Here is an 18,810-nt window from a genome sequence, read left to right as displayed (position 1 = left end):
GCCCCAGAGTGCAGGGCCTAGGCCCCTGTAGCTGGGACAGCAGGAGGGGCAGCCTTTCCCTGAAGCCTCCTCTTTCAGAATGCCCATGGGCTCCCTATGTCTGGTGGGGCATGAGTCAGTCTGGCTTGGTCTGTCACACGCTGACCATGGTGGAGAAGCTGCACAGAGAAGCTGCACAGTGAGGGCCTGACTCAGAGTTGGTCTTGCTGAGCTGTTCCCTGCACCCTGTGGCAGGTGCCGAGGCCTGTCTTCTGGTGCCCCATGCTGCTGTCAGTGTACTGTCACCGCTGGCTCAGCGTGCGGGTCTGGCTCCTCAGCCCTCCTCTCAGGAGAGGACTCTTTGGTGGATTCATGGGGCATGAGATCACAGCAGCTGGGAAGGGTGCCTTGGCTTCTGCCTCACTGGCTGGCAGTGACGAAGAGCTGGCAGAGGAGTAGTGTGCCACTTGGCTTGGGGAAGTGTTTGCAGCAGGGAATGTCCAGGGTGGCCCCTCTGGCTCATCTGTGCAGCTTCTCTGCAGGACACACGTGCCGCGTAGGAGGCAGGTCCAGGTCTCTCCTAAGTCAGTGGCATGGTCTGGTCCAGGGCCCTGGCTCTCTCACCCCTCACAATAACTTTGGGGCCTCATTGCATGTCTTGCCTGTGCATCTGGTCAGGGCCACCTGAGTCCACCATGGTAGGTCTCTTCACTCTGAAGCTTGGGGATAAGTAATTGGGACTTTTGGTCCCTTCCCAGAAAGCCTCTGATTTTCTCATGTAAATTGGTCCAGCCCCTCCTTGGGGCTCTGCACACTCCATCGGGGATATCAGTCACGTAGCCTTGGGCGAGCTCTTCACCTTTAGCTCCAGGTTCCCATGCGTCTCCACCTCGTGGCTGTGGGTTAAAAGATTAAGTGAGGTGCAGAGTACTTCGTTCAGGGTTTGAACCTGGCTTTGTCTGACTAGTTGAGGGCTGAGTATCGCCCACGGATAAGCCTCTCCACCCCAAGGTGAGGATGTGCCCCGAAGGCCCTGACCCAGGCTGCCAGGAGGTTCAGGGTGATGGACGTTTTCCTTAGGTTCTGTTGTCCTGTCCTTTTAGGTCCAGGACCTGCAGCTGGAACGGGAGATGGCACTGGCCACCAACCGGAGCCTGGCGGAGCAGAACTTGGAGTTCCAGGGCCCCCTGGAGATCAGCCGCTCAAACCTCTCAGATAAATACCAGGAGCTCCGGAAGCTTGTGGAGCGGTGCCAGGAGCAGAAGGCAAAGCTGGGTAGGGTGGCTCCTCTGTGAACTCAGGGTCCCCATTCAGGGTTGGATGGGGCTGAGCAGCTGGAACAGCATGAAGGATGGATTCCCTGTCCCCTCCCCAGGATGGGCAAGGCCCATAGCTACTGAGGCCCACCGTGTTCCCAGCCCTGTGCTAAGTGCTTTATGTACAGTTTTTGACAACAGCCGTAGAAGGGTGGGTACTGTTGTTACTCCATTTTGTAGGTAAGAAAAATGAGGCTCAGAGAGATTCAAGAACTTGGCTACGGTCACCCAGCTTAGAAACAGGGGAGATGGGATTTGAATCCAGACAGCCTGCATCCTTTGCTGCCGCTGTTACCCCTGGCAGCTCGGCTTCTGTTCTTTGCTGAGCTGCTCCTGAGCTGCTCTGGGCTCTTTGTGTCCCAGGACCTGTCACGTTTGAAGGTGGGAGGGCAGTCGTCCTGATGGTGAGACAGCTTCACGCTCAGGTTAGGTGACTCCCCTGGCTGGCAGGCAGAACCGGGTCGGTCGGGCTCTGAAGCCCGAGTCGTTTCCCTTCCCAGGATGGTACAGGGGAGGCTTGGCCAAGGTCGAGGCTGGGTTCAGTCGGGCCCTTCTCTGCTCAGGAAAGTAGTCTAAGGAACTGGACCAAAAGTGCCCATCAAGCCCACCCGAAAGGACCCTTTGGTGGACCCTGGGGTGGTGGCTGGGCCTGGATGCACACAGAGGGCATGCTAAGTGCCTTTAACACCGAATCAGGAAGCACTTTTCAAATGCCAGTCGTTCTGCCCTCCCTCCTCCCTTCCAGAGAAATTTTCTTCAGCACTGCAGCCAGGGACCTTGTTAGACCTTCTGCAGGTGGAAGGCATGAAGATTGAAGAAGAGTCCGAGGTGAGAGGGCGAGGCGACACCCCCCTTCCCTCGACGGGGTGTCAGTCCCTGCAGCAGGGGCCCTTGGAAGGAGGAGCAGATGTCTGCAAAGCATGGGACAAAGGAGCTTTCGTAGATGGCAGAGGTGAAGGACATCTTTAGTCCTGGGGAGGCCTTTTGGGTACAAATAACAGGAACTCAGTCCCCCTAGCTGAAGCAGAAACGAGTGATAGTGGACAAGGGCAGCTTGCAGCCCTGGATGAGAGGGCAGCACAGCAGGAGGCCCCCAGGGGCTGAGGCCAGCCCCCCACTCTGCTCTCCTTACTTCCCACTTCCGTCCGGGCCACCTCTTCAGCCTCTGTGGGCAAACTGGTGCTGTCCACTTTGGGTGGAAGAAGCTTCCAGGCCCTGCCAGTCCCTGGGCTAGTGCTCGGCCAGGTGTTCAGTACATACATGCAGTGGCCACTGTGGGCCTGGCCTGATGCCAGGGTGCCAGGACAGAGGTGACCATGACAGAGGCAGTTCTCGCCCTCGAGGGACTGACGTTCTAGTGAGGGAGACAGTGCATGTACCATCTGTCAGCTGTGAGAAGGGGCATATGGCCTGGGAGGAGGAGGGGGTGCCCGAGGCAGCGCGAGGTGGGAGGGCTGTAGCTGAATTTGGACCCTGGGGAAAAACAAGAGACCTTGATCCCAGCCGGCCCCTGTTGTCACTGGACCTTATGTCTTCCAGGCCATGGCTGAGAAGTTCCTGGAGGGCGAGGTGCCCCTGGAAACGTTCCTGGAGAATTTTTCCTCCATGAGGATGCTGTCCCACCTGCGCCGGGTTCGCGTGGAAAAGCTCCAGGAAGTGGTGAGGAAGCCCAGGGCTTCCCAGGAGCTGGCCGGCGATGCCCCCCCACCCCGCCCGCCACCCCCGGCGCGCCCAGTCCCCCAGGCAACGCCCCCTGTGGTTGAAGAGCAGCCGCAGCCACCATCAGCCATGCCTCCCTACCCTTTGCCCTACAGCCCATCCCCCAGCCTGCCTGTGGGCCCCACTGCCCATGGAGCCCTGCCACCGGCCCCTTTCCCGGTGGTGTCCCAGCCCTCCTTCTACAGCGGGCCTCTGGGCCCCACTTACCCGGCAGCCCAGCCTGGACCCAGGGGTGCTGTGGGTTACTCCTGGTCCCCACAGAGGAGCACGCCACCCCGGTCGGGCTATCCTGGGACCCCGACTGGCACCTCTGGGCCTGGGTACCCCTTGGCGGGAGGCAGGGCCCCCAGTCCTGGTTATCCTCAACAGTCTCCATACCCTGCAACAGGAGGAAAACCTCCCTACCCAATACAGCCCCAGCTCCCCAGCTTCCCAGGCCAGCCCCAGCCCTCATTGCCCCCGCAGCCCCCTTATCCCCCCGGGCCCGCCCCTCCCTATGGGTTTCCACCGCCCCCGGGGCCTGCCTGGCCTGGGTATTAGCCGTACTCCTGGCCCTCGGCCCCTCCCGAGTCCCACCCACGCTCAACCTTTGGCCCAGCCATCGCCGAGATTCGAGGGTCAACTGGAGGTGGCGTTGGTGCTCCCTGTGGACTTGCGTTGGCACCCAGAGGCCTTGGAGGGACAAGGCACTGGGCAGTGTGACTGGTCACGGCACTTGCTGGCCCTCTGGCCGGAGGTCCTCCTAGAAGCCCCTACTTTCAGTGCCTGGCTGCAGCGGTGCTAGCCAGGCTGGAGTCCGGCACCTCTCGCCGGTGTCTGTATGAGTGAGCGTGTGCGCACATTTATGAGCATCTACTTGCGGCTGCACTCAGGGCCATCTGAACCCAGTGCAGAGTTATCTCGATGAGGAGGCCCCGGGTCTCCAGCCCCTCCGGCTCCCCTGGGGTTTGGCGTATTTGACGTGGAGCCCCATGCCAAGGGATGCAGCTGTTGGTGTCTGTCCAGTCCGTTCAAGGCTAGCCTGCCCACGCACTGTGGCAGGGGTTGGATTGGAGGGAGAGAACAGAGTTGGGAAAAACAACAGGTTTGAGTCCTATAAAGCCATAATTTAACTCCAGTACCTGATGTCAGACAAGCTTGTCCTGTGTCCTGTTTGAGTGGCGGCAGCGCCAGCGCAGCAAGAAGGCTGGGGGTCGTGAAGATTGTCCCCAGACCTTGCTTGCACTATTTGGAGAACCCAGGGGGCTGCCTTGGGCCCTCTGGCCAGGGGGAAGGGAGCAGCTCTAGCCCTGGAGATTGTGGTCACATTGGGGCTCGTTTAGGAGTGGAGGGCCAGGTCACCTCCCCAGCCACCCTTCTCTCCTCTGGGACCCCCCACTTTAGGGTGACTTTGCCCGAGGCCTATGCATCCATCCACTCCTTTAGTGCCTTGAATCTCATTCACAAGCAGCCCCCTCCTTTTCCCTCCCCTGCCCCTCACTCCTTTGATGTAATCCTCCCACCCCCAGTGTCCATCCTAAGGCATCAAAAGAGGCCCTAACGTAACTTCCCAAATGGTGCTTTTTAAAAAACACCATCACTACATAGGGGCAGTTTTTTCGCACCTCCCTGTCTTCAGAATGTAAAGGGTGGGGATTATGGCTCTGTTTAATATGCAGCCCCCCTGCACTGTGGGGTTTGGGGCGTGTTCAGTAATCAGAATGAAGACAATAGACAAAGGGGTGTGATGAGTGTTAACTTGGTTGTTCCAGAGGTAAACCAGGTCTCAGGGAAGAGCCTGGAGCTGCTATTGCTTAGGAAGTTGTACGTGCCTTGAAATGTCCACTACCTGAGGACCCAGCGTCTGGTGGGCCCGGGGCTGCTGGGGCCAAGGAGGGACCTTGACCTTCTGGTGCCTGCCCCTCCCCGGCCTACGTGCCATCTGCGTGACGCTCGGTCAGCGGTGCCGGTTCTTTACCAAATGTGCTTGCTTCTCCTAAGTTATTTATAAAGAGAAATCACTAATGGACTCTACTGGTTTGAGTGCTTCTGAGCTGGATGACTGACCGCCTGTATGTTTGTGTAATTAATTGCCATAATAAACTTTGATGAGTCACATGTGGTGTGGTGTTGGTGGGTTTGAGTGAAGACGTGGCTGCATGTGGGTGCCTTGATTTCTTCTGCGGCCTTCAGATCGTGCTCTGTGGAGGGGCCTCTGTGATTCACGCCCCAAAGCCCCATCCGTCTGGATGTCAGCCCTCCCCTGCCTGCTCACCCCAGGGCTGGCCCTGGGAGCATTTACCTTCCCTCTCCCGCTCTTCCACTTTCCTTCTTAGCGGTTTTCCTGTTGGAGCCTGAGTTTTGCCTTGTCCTGGACCGAGAGCAATGGCGTGCAAGGCCACAGGATGCCACGAGGGGGCGTCTGGTCCTCAGCCCGCTCGGGAGGTGCCGTGATCCTGCCACCTGCCGGACTGGCGGGACGTCGGCATGTCAGCCTGTCTGAGACCCATCTAATTCTAACCTGGGCTTGCAGGATGTGCTCAGAGGGACAGTGGGCCGCTAAACTGGCTGCGGCACCAACGGTCTTCTAGGCCTTGGCCCAGCCTGCCTCCGTCCCCAGTGTCGCCCTGAGGTCTGCTGCTGAGCTGCCTATCCCACGGCTGGGGAGGGCATCTTCAGCTCAGCAGGATGGGCAGCTTTGAGGGAATCCTTAGACCGGACTTCTAACAGTCCCTCACGTCAGGCCTCCGCCTCTCCTTCCCTGCAAGGTGACGGGTGGCTACCTGCGGAGGATGCCTAGAGATGCCCTGAATCGCTAGTGTTAAATACTCAGCAGGGCTGCAGGCTGTGCTGTGCTTTCAGGCGCATTATCTCCTGGAGTCTTCGCAACAGCCCTTTCATCCCCAGTTTAAATGGGAGGAAACCACAGGGCGGGAGGTTCGGTGAGCATGTTGCACAGCCTTGGGAGGAGGTGGGACTTGGACTGGGTCGGTTGGATTTCAGAGGCGCAGGGGCTCCTCCCCACTGCCTTGGTGGTGCCAGAAGTGCCTCCCAAGGACAGAGCTGAGAGTCGCTGGGCTCCGGTCAAATGTTTACTGCCCTTCACCCCCAGCTGAACTCTGGCCTGGCCTTGCAGGTGTCCAAGGCTGAGGACACAGGACATCAGGGACAGCTGGAAGCAATTTGGCTTTGTAGGAAGAGGCTGCAAATCTCCCTCTAGGCACATAGGTCACTTGCCTTGGGTTGGTGCCAGAGTGGTGGCAGGGGGCACGGAGGGGCCGACTTTCTAAGAAAGGACCGTCGTGAGCTGCCTCAGCTGGTCAGCCCACGTGTCCCGCCCTGTGCTTTTTGCCTCCCGCTCTCCCTGGCCACCTCACCTCAGAGGGCAGCACACACACGTGCTCCTCACGCCTCCCTCCCTGCATCCCTGGGAGATCACTGGCTGCCTTTCACCAGACTACAGTGGGCCTCCTGCTGCAAGGGGACAGACCCTAAGCATCAAATTTAGAGTCTCTAGATTCCTAGCTTAGGACACTGCTCTGCTGGATGTGGTGAGGCCATATGAATGTCACGTCCTTACAGCTCTCTTCTTCTCCGTACTCCCAGGTCCCTGGGTGCATGATAACTTTTTTTTTTCCTTTTTGAGAGAATCTCACTCATGTGGCTCCCAGGCTGGAGTATACTGGCGCCATCTTGGCTCACTGCAACCTCCACCTTCCAGGTTCAAGCGATTCTCCTGCCTCAGCCTCTTGAGTAGCTGGGATTACAGGTGTGTGCCACCATGCCTGGCTAATTATTTGTATATTAAAAAAAAAAAAAAAAAGCCTGTTGCTCAGGCTGGAGTGCAATGGCAAGATCATGGCTCACTGCAGCCTCACTCCTGGCCTCAGGTGATCCTCCTGCACCAGCCTCCTGAATAATGGATTACAGGCATGTGCCACCATGCTCAGCGAATTGAAAACTTTCTTTTTGGGAGAGATGGGGTCTCACTTTGTTGCCTAGGCTGGTCTGGAACTCCTGGCTTCAAGCAATCCTTCTACATTGGCCTCCCAAAGTGCTGGGATTATAGGCATGAGCCACCATGTCCGGCCACGTGACAATGTGAAAGCTAGACTTGTTGCTTGGTCCTTGGTATCCTTGACCTAATGTGCTAGAATCAGGGGATGCACGCCCAAACACTCATTGGCCAGGTCACATGATTTAGCCAGGACCATAATTAGGGCATGGGCAGGGTTTGAGAGACACACAGGTGAGTGAAGGGGTGGCCCTGCTCTAGCAGGTTGCTGCGATGCAGGAATGGGAAGGTTGCCCAGGTCACGGAAGTGCGTCCTCCACAGCCGGGGGAAATGGACACCAGCCTCCTGAGCACTGGCTGGGGGAGCAGTGGGTTGCCTTTACTAGCCAAGGCAGGAACTCAACAGCGACACCTTGAAGACTAAAATGCTTCTATTCCATCGCATTACCAAACATCTTTTTGAAATGCATCACCCAAGTCAGCCGCCCCTTGAAAAACAGTTTTCTAAAGACTCATTTCTCCTCAACTAAACTCTTTATTTTTGGTTTGGTTTTTAAGTAGGCCATGGTTGCTTTGAGGCCACTGTATGGTGGCTAAACTATAGATGAAAGAGCTTTTATTAAAAAAGGCACTGATGGGAGACACTGCCTGCCCCAGATCCTTTGCCCTCCCTAAGAGCAGCCTCTCAGTTCCCTTTTGAGGAGCCCCCTCACCTCCACCAGATGTGGGAAGAGAAATGGGGTCCCTGTTTCCGGATTCCCAGCATGGTCAGGGGAAGATCTATGACCTGGGCTTGGCCATGGGGGCTCTCAGAAGGCAAGGCCTGGTTGGAAGGTGGTGGTGGTGGGTAGAAAGCTGAGCAGATTCTGGGATTACCCTACCTCATGTCCTAGTAACTTCCCTTTGCTCTTCCAGATTTAGATTCTGTGGCTTGGACCATTGATGCCTATGCTCTCAGAAGATACAGCATCAAATGGTGTGGAGAAAGGCCCCGTCCTCAAGATGTGTTCCCACATTGCTTCACCTTCTTAGGGAGCCGCCACAGTGAGCTCCGCATGGCCTCTCCCTTGATCAGACCTGAGGCTCCTGGGTGGACCTCCCCTTCTCACTTGTAGTTAAGGAAGCCAAGGTCCCACTGGATTAGGTGTATGTCCAAGATCTCCAAGTACTAGAGGAGTCTGTTTTAGTCAAGGGAGTTATTTAAACCAAAGGAACATGACCAGCCTCATCTCTGACTCTTGGGTTAGAAGATGAACTGTGATGGGCTGATGCTACCTCAGCTTGGGACGTTTAATTGCTGGGTGAAGCAAAAAACCAAGTTGGTTAAGGTTTACTAGGCATCCCTTTGCGCAGGGCCCTGGCTGGCACTGGTGCCCTGTGGGCTTGACAGCTGGTGGTCCCTGCTCTCTGGAGAGGAAGGTGTCTTTGGATGAGGGGGTTGGGGAGGGGAGTCACAAGACAGAGGGAGTGGGGTGAGGCTGTGGGTCAGCGGTCACCCTGGCTGGCAGCTGCGGTGAACGCGCTGAGCTGTCTTTGTGCTCAGGTGAGCAGCCTCTGACCACCACGGCTGCAGAGGTCCCTGGGAGTCCTCTTCTTGTGCCTCCCCTGAGGGATCCGCAGGGGTGGAGGCTGCACAGAAGAGGCCGGAGCGCTTGAGTTGTCAGGAAGGAGGAAAAGCACTACTTACAAAGAACTATTCAAAATGCACTCGCCCAGCTGTGAGCTTCCTTGTCACTGCTTACCAGGGACAGAGTCTGAGAAGAAAGCCGATTTCACTCAGGTGCCGCTCCCCAGCGGGCAGGGAAAGGGGGCCCCCTTCGGACACCCCCGAGTCTCTAGTTGGAAGGCTGCTTGTTTTGGGGCTCTGCCCGCCACAGCTTCCACGCGTGGAGGGGCGGCCGAGCTGTCATGCAGCAGTGTAAGCTGGCCTGCCACTCGGAGCAGCAGCGCCTGTCTGGAAGGCTCCTGGCCTCTGTCCATGTTCTGGCCGGGGTAGAAATAGGGACATCATTTCAAGTGAAGAGCAGACAGTTTTCTCAGGACAAGCAGGTCTGGCTCTTGGCATTTTGCTCCTGGATCCCAGTTCTGTGGGGTGAGAAGGAAACGTGTTAGAGGAAGACACTGCAGAGGTGATGCAGGGAGGTGGGGGACAGGACCCATGCTTTGGGCTCCATCTTGGGGATGGCTGCTGTCCTGAGCTGGGGGCTCCTTCTCCCCGCTGGCAGGTTGGCAGCTCTGGAGGGGTGTGGTTCCATCACGGAGCTCGCAGGGACTCTGCCTGTGTGGCCTTCCGCATGGAGGTAAGAGTTGATTGTTAAGGTCCATGATTCCTCTGCTCTAGTTGTCAGACCAGCTCGTATAACCTAAACAGCTGACATTTGTCTTTCCCTTTACAAGAATCAAGATGCTGGGGGTCCCTGGGCCGGGCGCGGTGGCTCAAGCCTGTAATCCCAGCACTTTGGGAGGCCGAGACGGGCGGATCACGAGGTCAGGAGATCAAGACCATCCTGGCTAACCCGGTGAAACCCCGTCTCTACTAAAAAATACAAAAAAAAACTGGCCAGGCGAGGTGGCGGGTGCCTGTAGTCCCAGCTACTCGGGAGGCTGAGGCAGTAGAATGGCGTGAACCCGGGAGGCGGAGCTTGCAGTGAGCTGAGATCCAGCCACTGCACTCCAGCCTGGGTGACAGAGCGAGACTCTGTCTCAAAAAAAAAAAAAGATGCTGGGGGTCCCCTATTCATGTATGGGCAGGGTGGGACTGAGGGGAGGCACTGAGTGGCTGCTGCTCATCCCCAGGACTGTGGGGGACCCCGGGGTGCTGGGGTCAGGCTGGAGACAGGCTCACCGTTACAGCCGCTGAGCCCCGTGCAGGTCGTAGTCACTGTCGGAGGAGTTGTCAGGCTGTGTGGACGAGCGATGCAGGGCCCCTTCCAGAGCTGTGGAAAGAAAGGACGCTGTTTGCAGAGGGTTTGTGACTCCACAGAGCCCCTTGGGTCCTAGAGCCGCTGCCCACAGCGGGTTGGAAGATCACAGCGGCTTTATGAGCCGGTGACAGCCCGGTATCTGTTTTGATCAAATCAGCCAAACGTTCACTAATGATGCTGAACTCCAGGCTCCCTGGGGCTTCATTGGTAACGGCCAGTCAGGGAGCCTTTAGTGCAGCGCTCCTGCAGCCCACTTAATGGCTCTCTTCTGGCTGGGGGGAATCCAAGGGCCCTCATTTACCATCCAGGCCCCTCAAGGCCCTGCAGCGAAACAGGCCCATTAGGTCACAGCAAGGCTGGGGTTGATGGCTTTCTGAGTGCATTCTTCTCTCCAGATGAGTAGTTCATGGTCTCAAACAGGACAGCTGGGGCCTATAAAGGCTACATCCCTTCCGCACCCCTGCTGCATCCTGCGACGTTTGATCCCCCTGCGCCCTGGGGTCTCCCTTCTCTCTTTGGGCCATCACCCCACCTTCAAGGGCATCACGTGACCTGCCTTGGCGGCCTGCTCCAGCCCTGCCTGCGTGCCTGGGAGCACCCACTGGAGCTTACCTGGATAAGCTGACAGGCGGGAGTTCCTGGGAGGTTGGCTGTATTCGTTATCCACATGGGAGGCTGTGGGGTTCTCAACATGGGACCGGACGGTCGCTGTGTGGTTGCGATGGAAGGACACTGGGCAGATGGTAGGAGACAGTGTCATTAGACTTGTGGCTGTGTCCTCCGCCTCCTTCCCCAGCAGGTGCCCAGAACGTTAATCTCCTATTCCCATGATGTTAGCAGGGAGAGGGCAAAGGCACTCACAGCCCCTTCAATGCATCCCCCTCTCCTCTTTTCCCGGGAGGTTCGTGCTAGCAGGATCAGCAGCAGACTTTGAGAGCAGGTTTGGGAACCCAGCAATCTGACTGGCGGGGTGGGGCGTTCCATGAGTCAGTCATCAAGCATTTGCCAAGCAGGAGACTGGAGCACAGATGACAGGACAGATATGCTCCCTGCCCTCCAGGAACTGAGGGTCTGTATGTTATTAAGCAAGGCTGGGCAACACAGAGCCTTCTTGAAGGATTTGGCCCTGGACTTGGGAAGGAGGAAGAAGGTGGAATGGGAGGCAGGAAGAGCGCCATGTCTCCATCCATTAGGGTGTCTCTGGCTGTGGCTGGAAGGAGGGAGGATGAAGACCAGGGATGGTGTTGGGCTGGCTGCACCAAAATGTCCTCATACTGGCCCTGTAAGTTGTTCCATGATAAAAATAGCCTGGACAGCCCTTCTTAATGGATCCTTGCTTTGGAGATGGGCAATACAAAAATGCCCATGAAGGTTCTGGTAAGTCCTGACATAGCCATGCTTAGCTGTGCCTAACTCATGGTTTTCCAGATCTGTTGATCAGGGAGGCCTCTTTTGTGAGTGCTGCCTGTTAACATCCACTGGCCACTGTGTTGGGGAATACTGCTGGAGGAGGCGAACGCTGTCGGGGACCCTAGAGATGAGGTGAGGCACAGAAAGGACACCATGAGATGCTTCTACACTCTGAGGCTTCAGTGGTAGAAACCGCTCAGCCATCTGCCCATCAAGAAGCCTCCGCCCTCCCTGGTGTGGGGACGTCTGTTGGCCACAGTCACATGTCAGACAAGCACCGTGGAGATCAGAGGCTTCAAGCAGCCACAGGCTCCATCTGTGGTCAGCAGAGAGCCTCAACTCTGCCTCCATGGTCTCTGTCCAGCACCTGAGGGAGGCTCCTGCCTGCGGGGACACTTACTGTTCTGGTTCATTCCCGTTGGGCCAATCCACTGGCGCTGCTTCTTCTGGCGGACTGGGCAAGAGACAGGAAAGGCGCATCAGAGTGGTGGGGGAAGGTGGGGGTGGGGGCAGGCAGGGGTGGGGACGGGGCAGGGCCTGGGAGGGAGATGGTGGCAGCAGGTGCAGCTGAGGGCAGGGCTGCTGGGCTCTGCCCCCCGGAGTCTCTCGTCAACCTCGGTTTCCTAACTTGCTTGGGAAGGGAATTGGAGCCATCATATGCCAAAAGAGAGGCCAGGGATGCTGTAGAGGTGGCTGGCTCCCCAGGAGAAAAGACCACAGGCGTTTAGAACTAGACCTGGGCAGGCACTAGGACCCAACACTGCCCTGCTGGGCCTTCCGTTCCCAATCTCTGCCCTCTCATTTCTTTGTCTGAATAATTTCCTCTTAAGTTCTGCAGGGCAAGGAGAACAACCCGCCACGTTCACAAGGTGTGCGATCGCCCATTGGGTAGATGAAGAAACTGAGGGTCGGAGAGAGGAAGTGTCCCAATCAGCATCCCGGGCAGTGGTAAGTGGTGGGGCTAGGCCTGGGATGTGTGTCTCCTGCCATCAGAGGCCGTGCTGAACCCCCTCTGGGCCTGCCACAGCCTCGGGAATGGCCGCACCCCTGGGCTGGAGTGGGTCTCAGCTGGGCGCCAGAGGTGGACACGTGGGCAATTGCAATTTTGTTTCCTTTCTGTTTCTGTTACTTGGGGCAGAAAATGGCTAATGGGCAGGAGAAGGGAAGGCTGGGGGGCGAAGCAGAGGTGCCCTGCACGCCCAGCTCTCTGGAGGCACAACCCCTCCTCTGGGAGACTCCAGGGCAGCCCCTCCAGTCTCTGCACATGGAAATGGAGCCACTCAGGGCCACGACACCTACATTTCTTCACCAGCTTCTTGTAGGCAAGGGGGCCACACACCACCAGCAGCACCCCCAGGAGCGCCAGGGCCAGGATGATGCTCGCCACGGTGCCTGCGGCTGGGCCTGCTGGATTTGGATCCTGGCCTGGGGAAGCAGGAAGAGTTAGGTCAGTCCCAGCCCTGGGGGAGAAAAACTGTGGGAGGGAAGCTGCTGGCTGCCTGGCTTCCACCAGTCACCCTTGCTCATCCGAGAAATCATCAGCATGCACGGAAGGCAATGATCTATTTGACTGTCCCTCCATCCATCTCTAGAACTCCCTGCTACCCACTCACCCACCCACCATTTATCATCTAACAGTTGATCATCTAGCTATCATTTGCCACGCTTGTTATAAGTTATTTAATTTTCTACCATTTGCCAGTTGTTAGCGATCACCTTGCCATCATATACCATCATAAAGCAACATATGATCTTATACCAATAGCCAGCTGGGCCTCTAGTCTTTTTTTTTTGAGACGGAGTCTCGCTCTGTCGCCCAGGCTGGAGCACAGTGGCACAATCTCGGCTCACTGCAAGCTCCGCCTCCCGGGTTTACGCCATTCTCCTGCCTCAGCCTCCCGAGTAGCTGGGACTACAGGCGCCCGCCACCACGCCCGGCTAATTTTTTTGTATTTTTAGTAGAGATGGGGTTTCACCGTGTTAGCCAGGATAGTCTTGATCTCCTGACCTCGTGATCCACCCACCTCAGCCTCCCAAAGTGCTGGGATTACGGACGTGAGCCACCGCGCCCGGCTGGGCCTCTATTCTTGATCCATCCATCCATCTGTCCATTCATCCTTCTGTTCATCCATCCATCCACCCATCCATCCATTTCTCTCTTTTACTTGCCATTTAGTTACCATTCATGTAGCAAATGTGTGCTATCTACCATTTGATTTTCTGGCTTCCACCTTGCAAAAGTAGAAGGTAGAAAGAGAAGTTCTGTGACTCATCAGCTGCCTGACAGTGATCTCTGCCTGTTGCTTGCCCTGTCTCCTGTTATTGTTCATGCCCATTGCTGTCTGAGTACTCTTGCTCCCTGGCCCTCCAATTTCCCTCTCTCCATCCTTTCTGGGTCTCTGGGACTCTGTCTAGCTCCCCAGGGCTGCCCTTTAGAGACATGCACCCTGACCGGGTCCTAGAGGTAAAGTTGTAACTGCTTCCACCCACTGTGGGCTGTGGCCAACTCACATGTGACAAACACCTTCTTGCAGTAGGACTTTCTCTCTGTAAGTTCGTGGCACTGTGACAGCTTCTGATGGGGACAGGAGAGCCCCCGGGATGTTGGGTCACCAGCCTCCAGCACTTGATAGGAGTTGAAGCTGCCACACTGCTGCTCCCGGCATACCTCCTCCCACCGCAGAGAGCTCTTGGCTGAAGAGCTGTCGCACAGGGCTGCCCACTGAGCCCCCTGGCGCACCTCCACGGTGCCTTCACAGATGCTGCTGCCCCCTACCAGACGGCTCTGCACCTTGGGCTGGAAACCTGAGAGGGGAAGCAATGGGAAAGGAGGGTGCAAATGTGGCCCTGAGCCTTTGTGCTGCTTCCTGGGGCCCCATGCCACTGGCAAATCGGGGCCCTGGCTAGGGGAAGGCACTGTGTGGGACCACCAGAAGAGGCAGCCTTCCTTTCTGCCCTTCCCTTCTTCTGGTACCCTCTGTGGCTCTTCCCCTGACCCAGCGCTGTCTCTGGTGCCTCTGGGCAGCTGCCAGCACCATCCTGAGACACAGCAGCGTAGGCGCTTTCTGCAAGGAACCTGTTGGCAGCCACCAGCAGGGAGTCGGCCCCATGCCAGGTGGAGGTAAGAGAAGAGCGTGAGAAATAGGCTCCACCTGGGTCCGCTTCCCACTTGGAAACATCCTGTCATTCTCCCGCTGCACTTTGGGAAGAAGAAGGACTTTTCAGAAGAGGTAAACTGAGGCCCAAGGGTTGTAAAGACCTACTGCCCTGAGTCCTGGCAGTTCACAGTTGGGACAGATCCTGCTGCCCAGGCACTGAACGCTGAGGGCCAGGCTTTCAGCAAGGGGGGCCTGGCTCAACAGAGGCACGCATTTATTTCTGCCTGCCGAGGTGGGGCCTGGGAGTCCGTAGCTGAGGCCCACGCACGCTCAGTTTAGAGAGAGTTGGGATCTCACCAGCTTTGGCCAGTTTCCATAGCAACATCCACCTTCAAAGCCCTAGTAAATCTATTTAGAAGAAGCTTCAAAGGTAAGAACCCTGGGTATGGTTTTACAGGTTGTAGCCTGCAGGAAGGATAGTAGCTGAGGGGCGGGTGGGAGTGTGAGCCAGCCCCTGCTTCCCTCATCAGGCCAAGAGACCCCTGGGAGCTGCTTGTGCTGGGGGAGGGGCAGCATTTTACTAATTTACACCAGGTACTCAGCGTGCTGGCAGGACAGCCAGATGGCCCCGAGCAGTGATTCCTAGATTTGTGCACGTAAATCACTGAGGACCTTGCTGAAAAGTGGATTCTGATTCGGAAGGTCTGGGCTGGGGCCTGAGCACCTGCATTTCTAACCGGCTGCTGCTGGTCCAGGACCACACGGAGTCGCCAAGGCTGAGACAACAGGCTCTAGAGTGACCCTGCTTGAACAGAAATCCCAGCAAGTGCTCCATAGTACTGGGCAAGAGGTTTAGTCTCTCTAAACCTCAGCCTCCTCACTGTAAAGAGGGGTGATAATAATAACACTCGCCTCCTAAGGCCATGTGGAAAATTTAGAAGGCCCAGGAACGGTCCCTGCACGAAGTAAGCTCTCGGTAAGTACAATCCGGACTTGACTGAGAACACTTCTGACCATAGGAACCCGCTACTTCCGGAGGGAGGCGTGCTGCGAGGATTCTCCCTTCATTTCAGCTGCGGTTTCTTCCCTTTAGTTTTCTTCATTGATCCTGGTTTGGCCCACTGGGGTCTCACAGACTCAGTCTCACCTGCCTCCTCCCCTCAACCACACAGCGGCATCATTCTCTTTATTTTGTCCGCGCACGGCGCAGGACCCTCTGCAGAGCCCTCCTGGGGGCTGTCTCTGTTTCTCTCTTTGCCTGCTGTGCTCTTACCTCCGGGCCTCAGGGCCCTCCCACCTCTCACCATGGCTGCAACGTCAACCCTTGGGATTTACAAACGCCCCTCCTGCGAGGCCCACCCCTCCAAGTGCCCCATCTTTGGCACACGCCACAATTCCTACCTAGACATTTTTTTCTCCCCTGAACCCACGAAAAGACCTTGCCTCCTCCTGGAAGTCCTGCCGACTCCCCTTCCCCATGTGGCAGCTGAGCCAGTGGTTCCTTTGGGCTTGGGGTGTGTAGCTTTGCAGAGATTACCAAGGCGTTGAGTGTGGATGCATCCTCCCCACCCCAACCCTTCTTGCCTCTTAGAGGCCAAGACCAGGCCTCCACTTCCCTTGTATTCTCCATAGTGCCCCGTGCTGCACATATGTTCCCTGACCTTCTGGGATGCAGCAGAAGGTGTCATGGGGCTTGGCCAGGTCTCACTTACCTGAGCAGAGGAGGGCAAGAACTTGGCCACTGTTGCGGGGCTTGATTTTCCGGAAGCAATGCTCCAGGGAGGTACAGCTCGAGTTCCGGATCGTCCATTGGATTGGCAAGGGCTGGTGTTCCCGCAGCTCCCCTGGGTCTTGGGCTGTGGCTGCCTCGTTCTCTGGCAGATGCTTCAAGAAGGAGCCACACTGGAGGCTGCTGCAGAGGAAGTTCTCCAGGACCTGGGTCTTGTCCTGGGCCTTGTCCTGGGCCTCATAGCTGATGGTACCCCCCAGGCTGCCGCTGTAGAACTCCACCACGCCGGCACAGTGCCGGCCTGCAGCCTGTGCCACCAGCTGCAGCCTGGGAGGAGCTGGGAGAGGAGAGAGCGGGAGGGGGAGACAGCTGAGCGCCGAGGGCTCCTGGGCACTCCTTGCTGTTTGGCCCCAACTTGTGGACAGCTGCTGACCAATACTTGGCCTTGGGAGGTGGTGGGGTCCCAAATATTACGTAGAACAACCAATACTAAACATTTCCACTTTATCGGAAATTCAAATGTAACTGGGCGTCCTGGGTTTTTATTTGCTAGCTCTGACTCCCTGCGGGGGGTTCAGCATCCTCTTACCTGTGGGCTCTGGAGTTGTGGTGGGCGGGGGCCTTGTGGGTGGAGGTGTTGTCGTCTGGGGCTCTGCAATGAGACAGTCTGGTGAGGGAGGAATGGGTGGTGTGGGAAGGGCCGGGGGCAGCTGGCAACCTTGAGAGGACTAGGAGTTCCTGGCATGAACGCCGCTTGGTACACCAGGTCCGCTTGACCCACACGTTGTCTGTAAGCCTCCTGAGAGGCGGGAAGTACCACCCCACTTCACAGATGGAAGAATAGAGGTTCAGAGGCGCCGATGAAGTCAGTGATTGGCAGAACTAGGTCCTCCATTGCCATCCTACAGATGGGTGCTGGCCCCTTCCAGTCTCCCTCCTGGGTATGTGTCTTGGGGAGTGGTTATAAACTGGGGTCCCCCGACCCCTTCCACCAGCCTGCTCAGACCCTAGATCACAGGCCTTGGGCGGTCTCCTCGGGGCTGGCGCCTAGGCCCAGGGTGCCCATGTGGCTGGCTAGTTACCCACCTAAGCAGGTCAGGCCCAGAGGGCGACACACATCTCTTCCGCTGTGGCTGCAGTTGGAGAAGGAGCCCAGGCGTCCGTAGCAGGTGATTTGGCTCTGATGTCTGTCGGTGATAAGGAAGGGACCAAGGCTTAAGGGCACCCCACAGTTCAGTCGCTGGCAGACTTTTGACGCTTGATTGGGGTCCTCCCAGTGGTTGGAGCTCCGGCCCCAGCTCTGGCTGCAAACCATGTGCCATCCGTACTTGATGTAGACCTCCAGCTGGCCCTGGCACCTCGAGTTGGAACGGGTGAGCCTTGTCTGGAAATCTGGGGGTCAGAAAGGTGTGGTGGGGGTCAGGCTGGGAGGGGTTCCCCACTGGAACCCGTGGGCTGCCTGCCTCACCCCCTGTGAGCTTCATCCCTTCTGGGGCACTGCAGGGGCTTCCCAGAGGGCCCCGACCCAGGAGGGTGGGGCTCCAGATTTCAGAGCCAGAAGGGAGCTCAGATAAATGGGCAAGGTGTTCTTGGCACCCCCTGTCCAGCAGGATGGCCCCTGTCCTAGAAATTCTGTCTCAAGGGGTCTGAGATTGGGGCTGGTGTCTGCTTTTTAAACGATCTTTAGAAATTAATTTTAGGCCAGGTGTGGTGGCTCATGCCTGTAATCCCAGCACTTTGGGAGGCTGAGGCAGGCAGACCACCTGAGGTCAGGAGTTCGAGACCAGCCTGGCCAACATGGTGGAACAGTGTCTCTACTAAAAAAGAAAAAAATACCAAAAATTAGCTGGGTGTGGTGGCAGGCGCCTGTAATCCCAGCTACTTGGGAGGCTGAGGCAGGAGAATCGCTTGAACCAGGGAGGCAGAGGTTGCAGTGAGCCAAGATCGTGCCACTGCACTCCAACCTGGGTGACAGAGCAAGATTCCATCTAAAAAAAAATTAATTTTATTGAGGTAAATTTGTACAGTGAAATGCACTTATTTTAAGGGTACTGTTCAATGGAATTTGACAAATGTATACATGCATATAACCACCACCATAATCTAGGTATGGAACATTTCCATCATTCAGAAAGTTCCCTAAGGCCCCTTTATAGTTAATTTCCCTGAATCTAGCCTCAGGCAAACACTGATCTGCTTTCTGTCACAAAAGATGAGTTTTGCCTGCGCTACAATGTCATAGACATGGACTCATACAGCAGATGTTTTATTTTGTTTGGTTTGGCTTTTTTTGCTTAGCACGTATTTGAGATTTAGCTATGTCGTTGGGCGCATGAGTAGTTCATTCCTTTTTATTGCTGAATAACAGTTCACTACATGCACATGCCACATTTGTTTTCCATTCACCATTTGATTTGTTTCCGGGTTTTGCCTACTACAAACAAAGTTGCTGTGAACATTCACATACGGGTCTTTGTGTGGGCGTTTCCATTTCTCTTGGGTAAATACCTAGGAGTGGAATTGCTGGGTCATGGGCAGACATGTGGCTTGTGTGATTTTATCAAACTCCATGAGGGGAAAAATATACGTGTGTGTGCAATGTGTGTGTCTGTGTGGTGTGGTGTGTGTGGAGTGTGTGTGG

At 56.4% G+C, this 18,810-nt stretch overlaps 2 protein-coding genes and 1 pseudogene across 10 annotated transcripts in view; 2 read left to right on the top strand and 1 right to left on the bottom strand.

The window, feature by feature from the left end:
* VPS37C (VPS37C subunit of ESCRT-I) overlaps positions 1-5,109 on the top strand; it is a 31,309-nt gene extending 26,200 nt beyond the window's left edge. For all 7 annotated transcript variants that reach the window (XM_003909742.5, XM_031653629.1, XM_021925672.2 and 4 more), the window contains 3 exons: positions 1,083-1,254; positions 2,041-2,123; positions 2,835-5,109. In XM_003909742.5, the coding sequence (XP_003909791.2) occupies positions 1,083-1,254; positions 2,041-2,123; positions 2,835-3,554 (975 nt within the window). In that variant the 3' untranslated portion in view covers positions 3,555-5,109. The remainder of the gene's footprint in view (positions 1-1,082; positions 1,255-2,040; positions 2,124-2,834) is intronic.
* Positions 3,996-5,111, top strand: LOC108582116 (annotated as a pseudogene). Its single transcript, XR_002516964.2, has 2 exons — positions 3,996-4,018; positions 4,116-5,111. The product of XR_002516964.2 is annotated as an uncharacterized LOC108582116 (transcript).
* A 2,412-nt stretch (positions 5,112-7,523) lies between these two features.
* Positions 7,524-18,810, bottom strand: part of CD5 (CD5 molecule) — a 24,985-nt gene continuing 13,698 nt past the window's right edge. Inside the window, exons 3-11 of one of the 2 annotated variants that reach the window (XM_031653628.1) lie at positions 17,256-17,561; positions 16,759-16,821; positions 16,153-16,506; positions 13,854-14,147; positions 12,642-12,767; positions 11,743-11,796; positions 10,545-10,664; positions 9,854-9,944; positions 7,524-9,093 (exon numbers count right to left, since the gene is read on the bottom strand). In XM_031653628.1, the coding sequence (XP_031509488.1) occupies positions 9,856-9,944; positions 10,545-10,664; positions 11,743-11,796; positions 12,642-12,767; positions 13,854-14,147; positions 16,153-16,506; positions 16,759-16,821; positions 17,256-17,561 (1,406 nt within the window). In that variant the 3' untranslated portion in view covers positions 7,524-9,093; positions 9,854-9,855. Of the gene's footprint in view, positions 9,094-9,853; positions 9,945-10,544; positions 10,665-10,793; positions 11,464-11,742; positions 11,797-12,641; positions 12,768-13,853; positions 14,148-16,152; positions 16,507-16,758; positions 16,822-17,255; positions 17,562-18,810 lie in introns of those variants that run through there. The other variant, XR_004177568.1, reaches the window with a different exon arrangement.

This window comes from Papio anubis, chromosome 12, assembly GCF_008728515.1.
Source record: "Papio anubis isolate 15944 chromosome 12, Panubis1.0, whole genome shotgun sequence".
NCBI classification, from domain to species: Eukaryota; Metazoa; Chordata; class Mammalia; order Primates; family Cercopithecidae; genus Papio; species Papio anubis.
The sequence above is the reverse complement of the archived record's forward strand: the minus strand, read 5'-3'. Positions and strand labels throughout refer to the sequence as shown.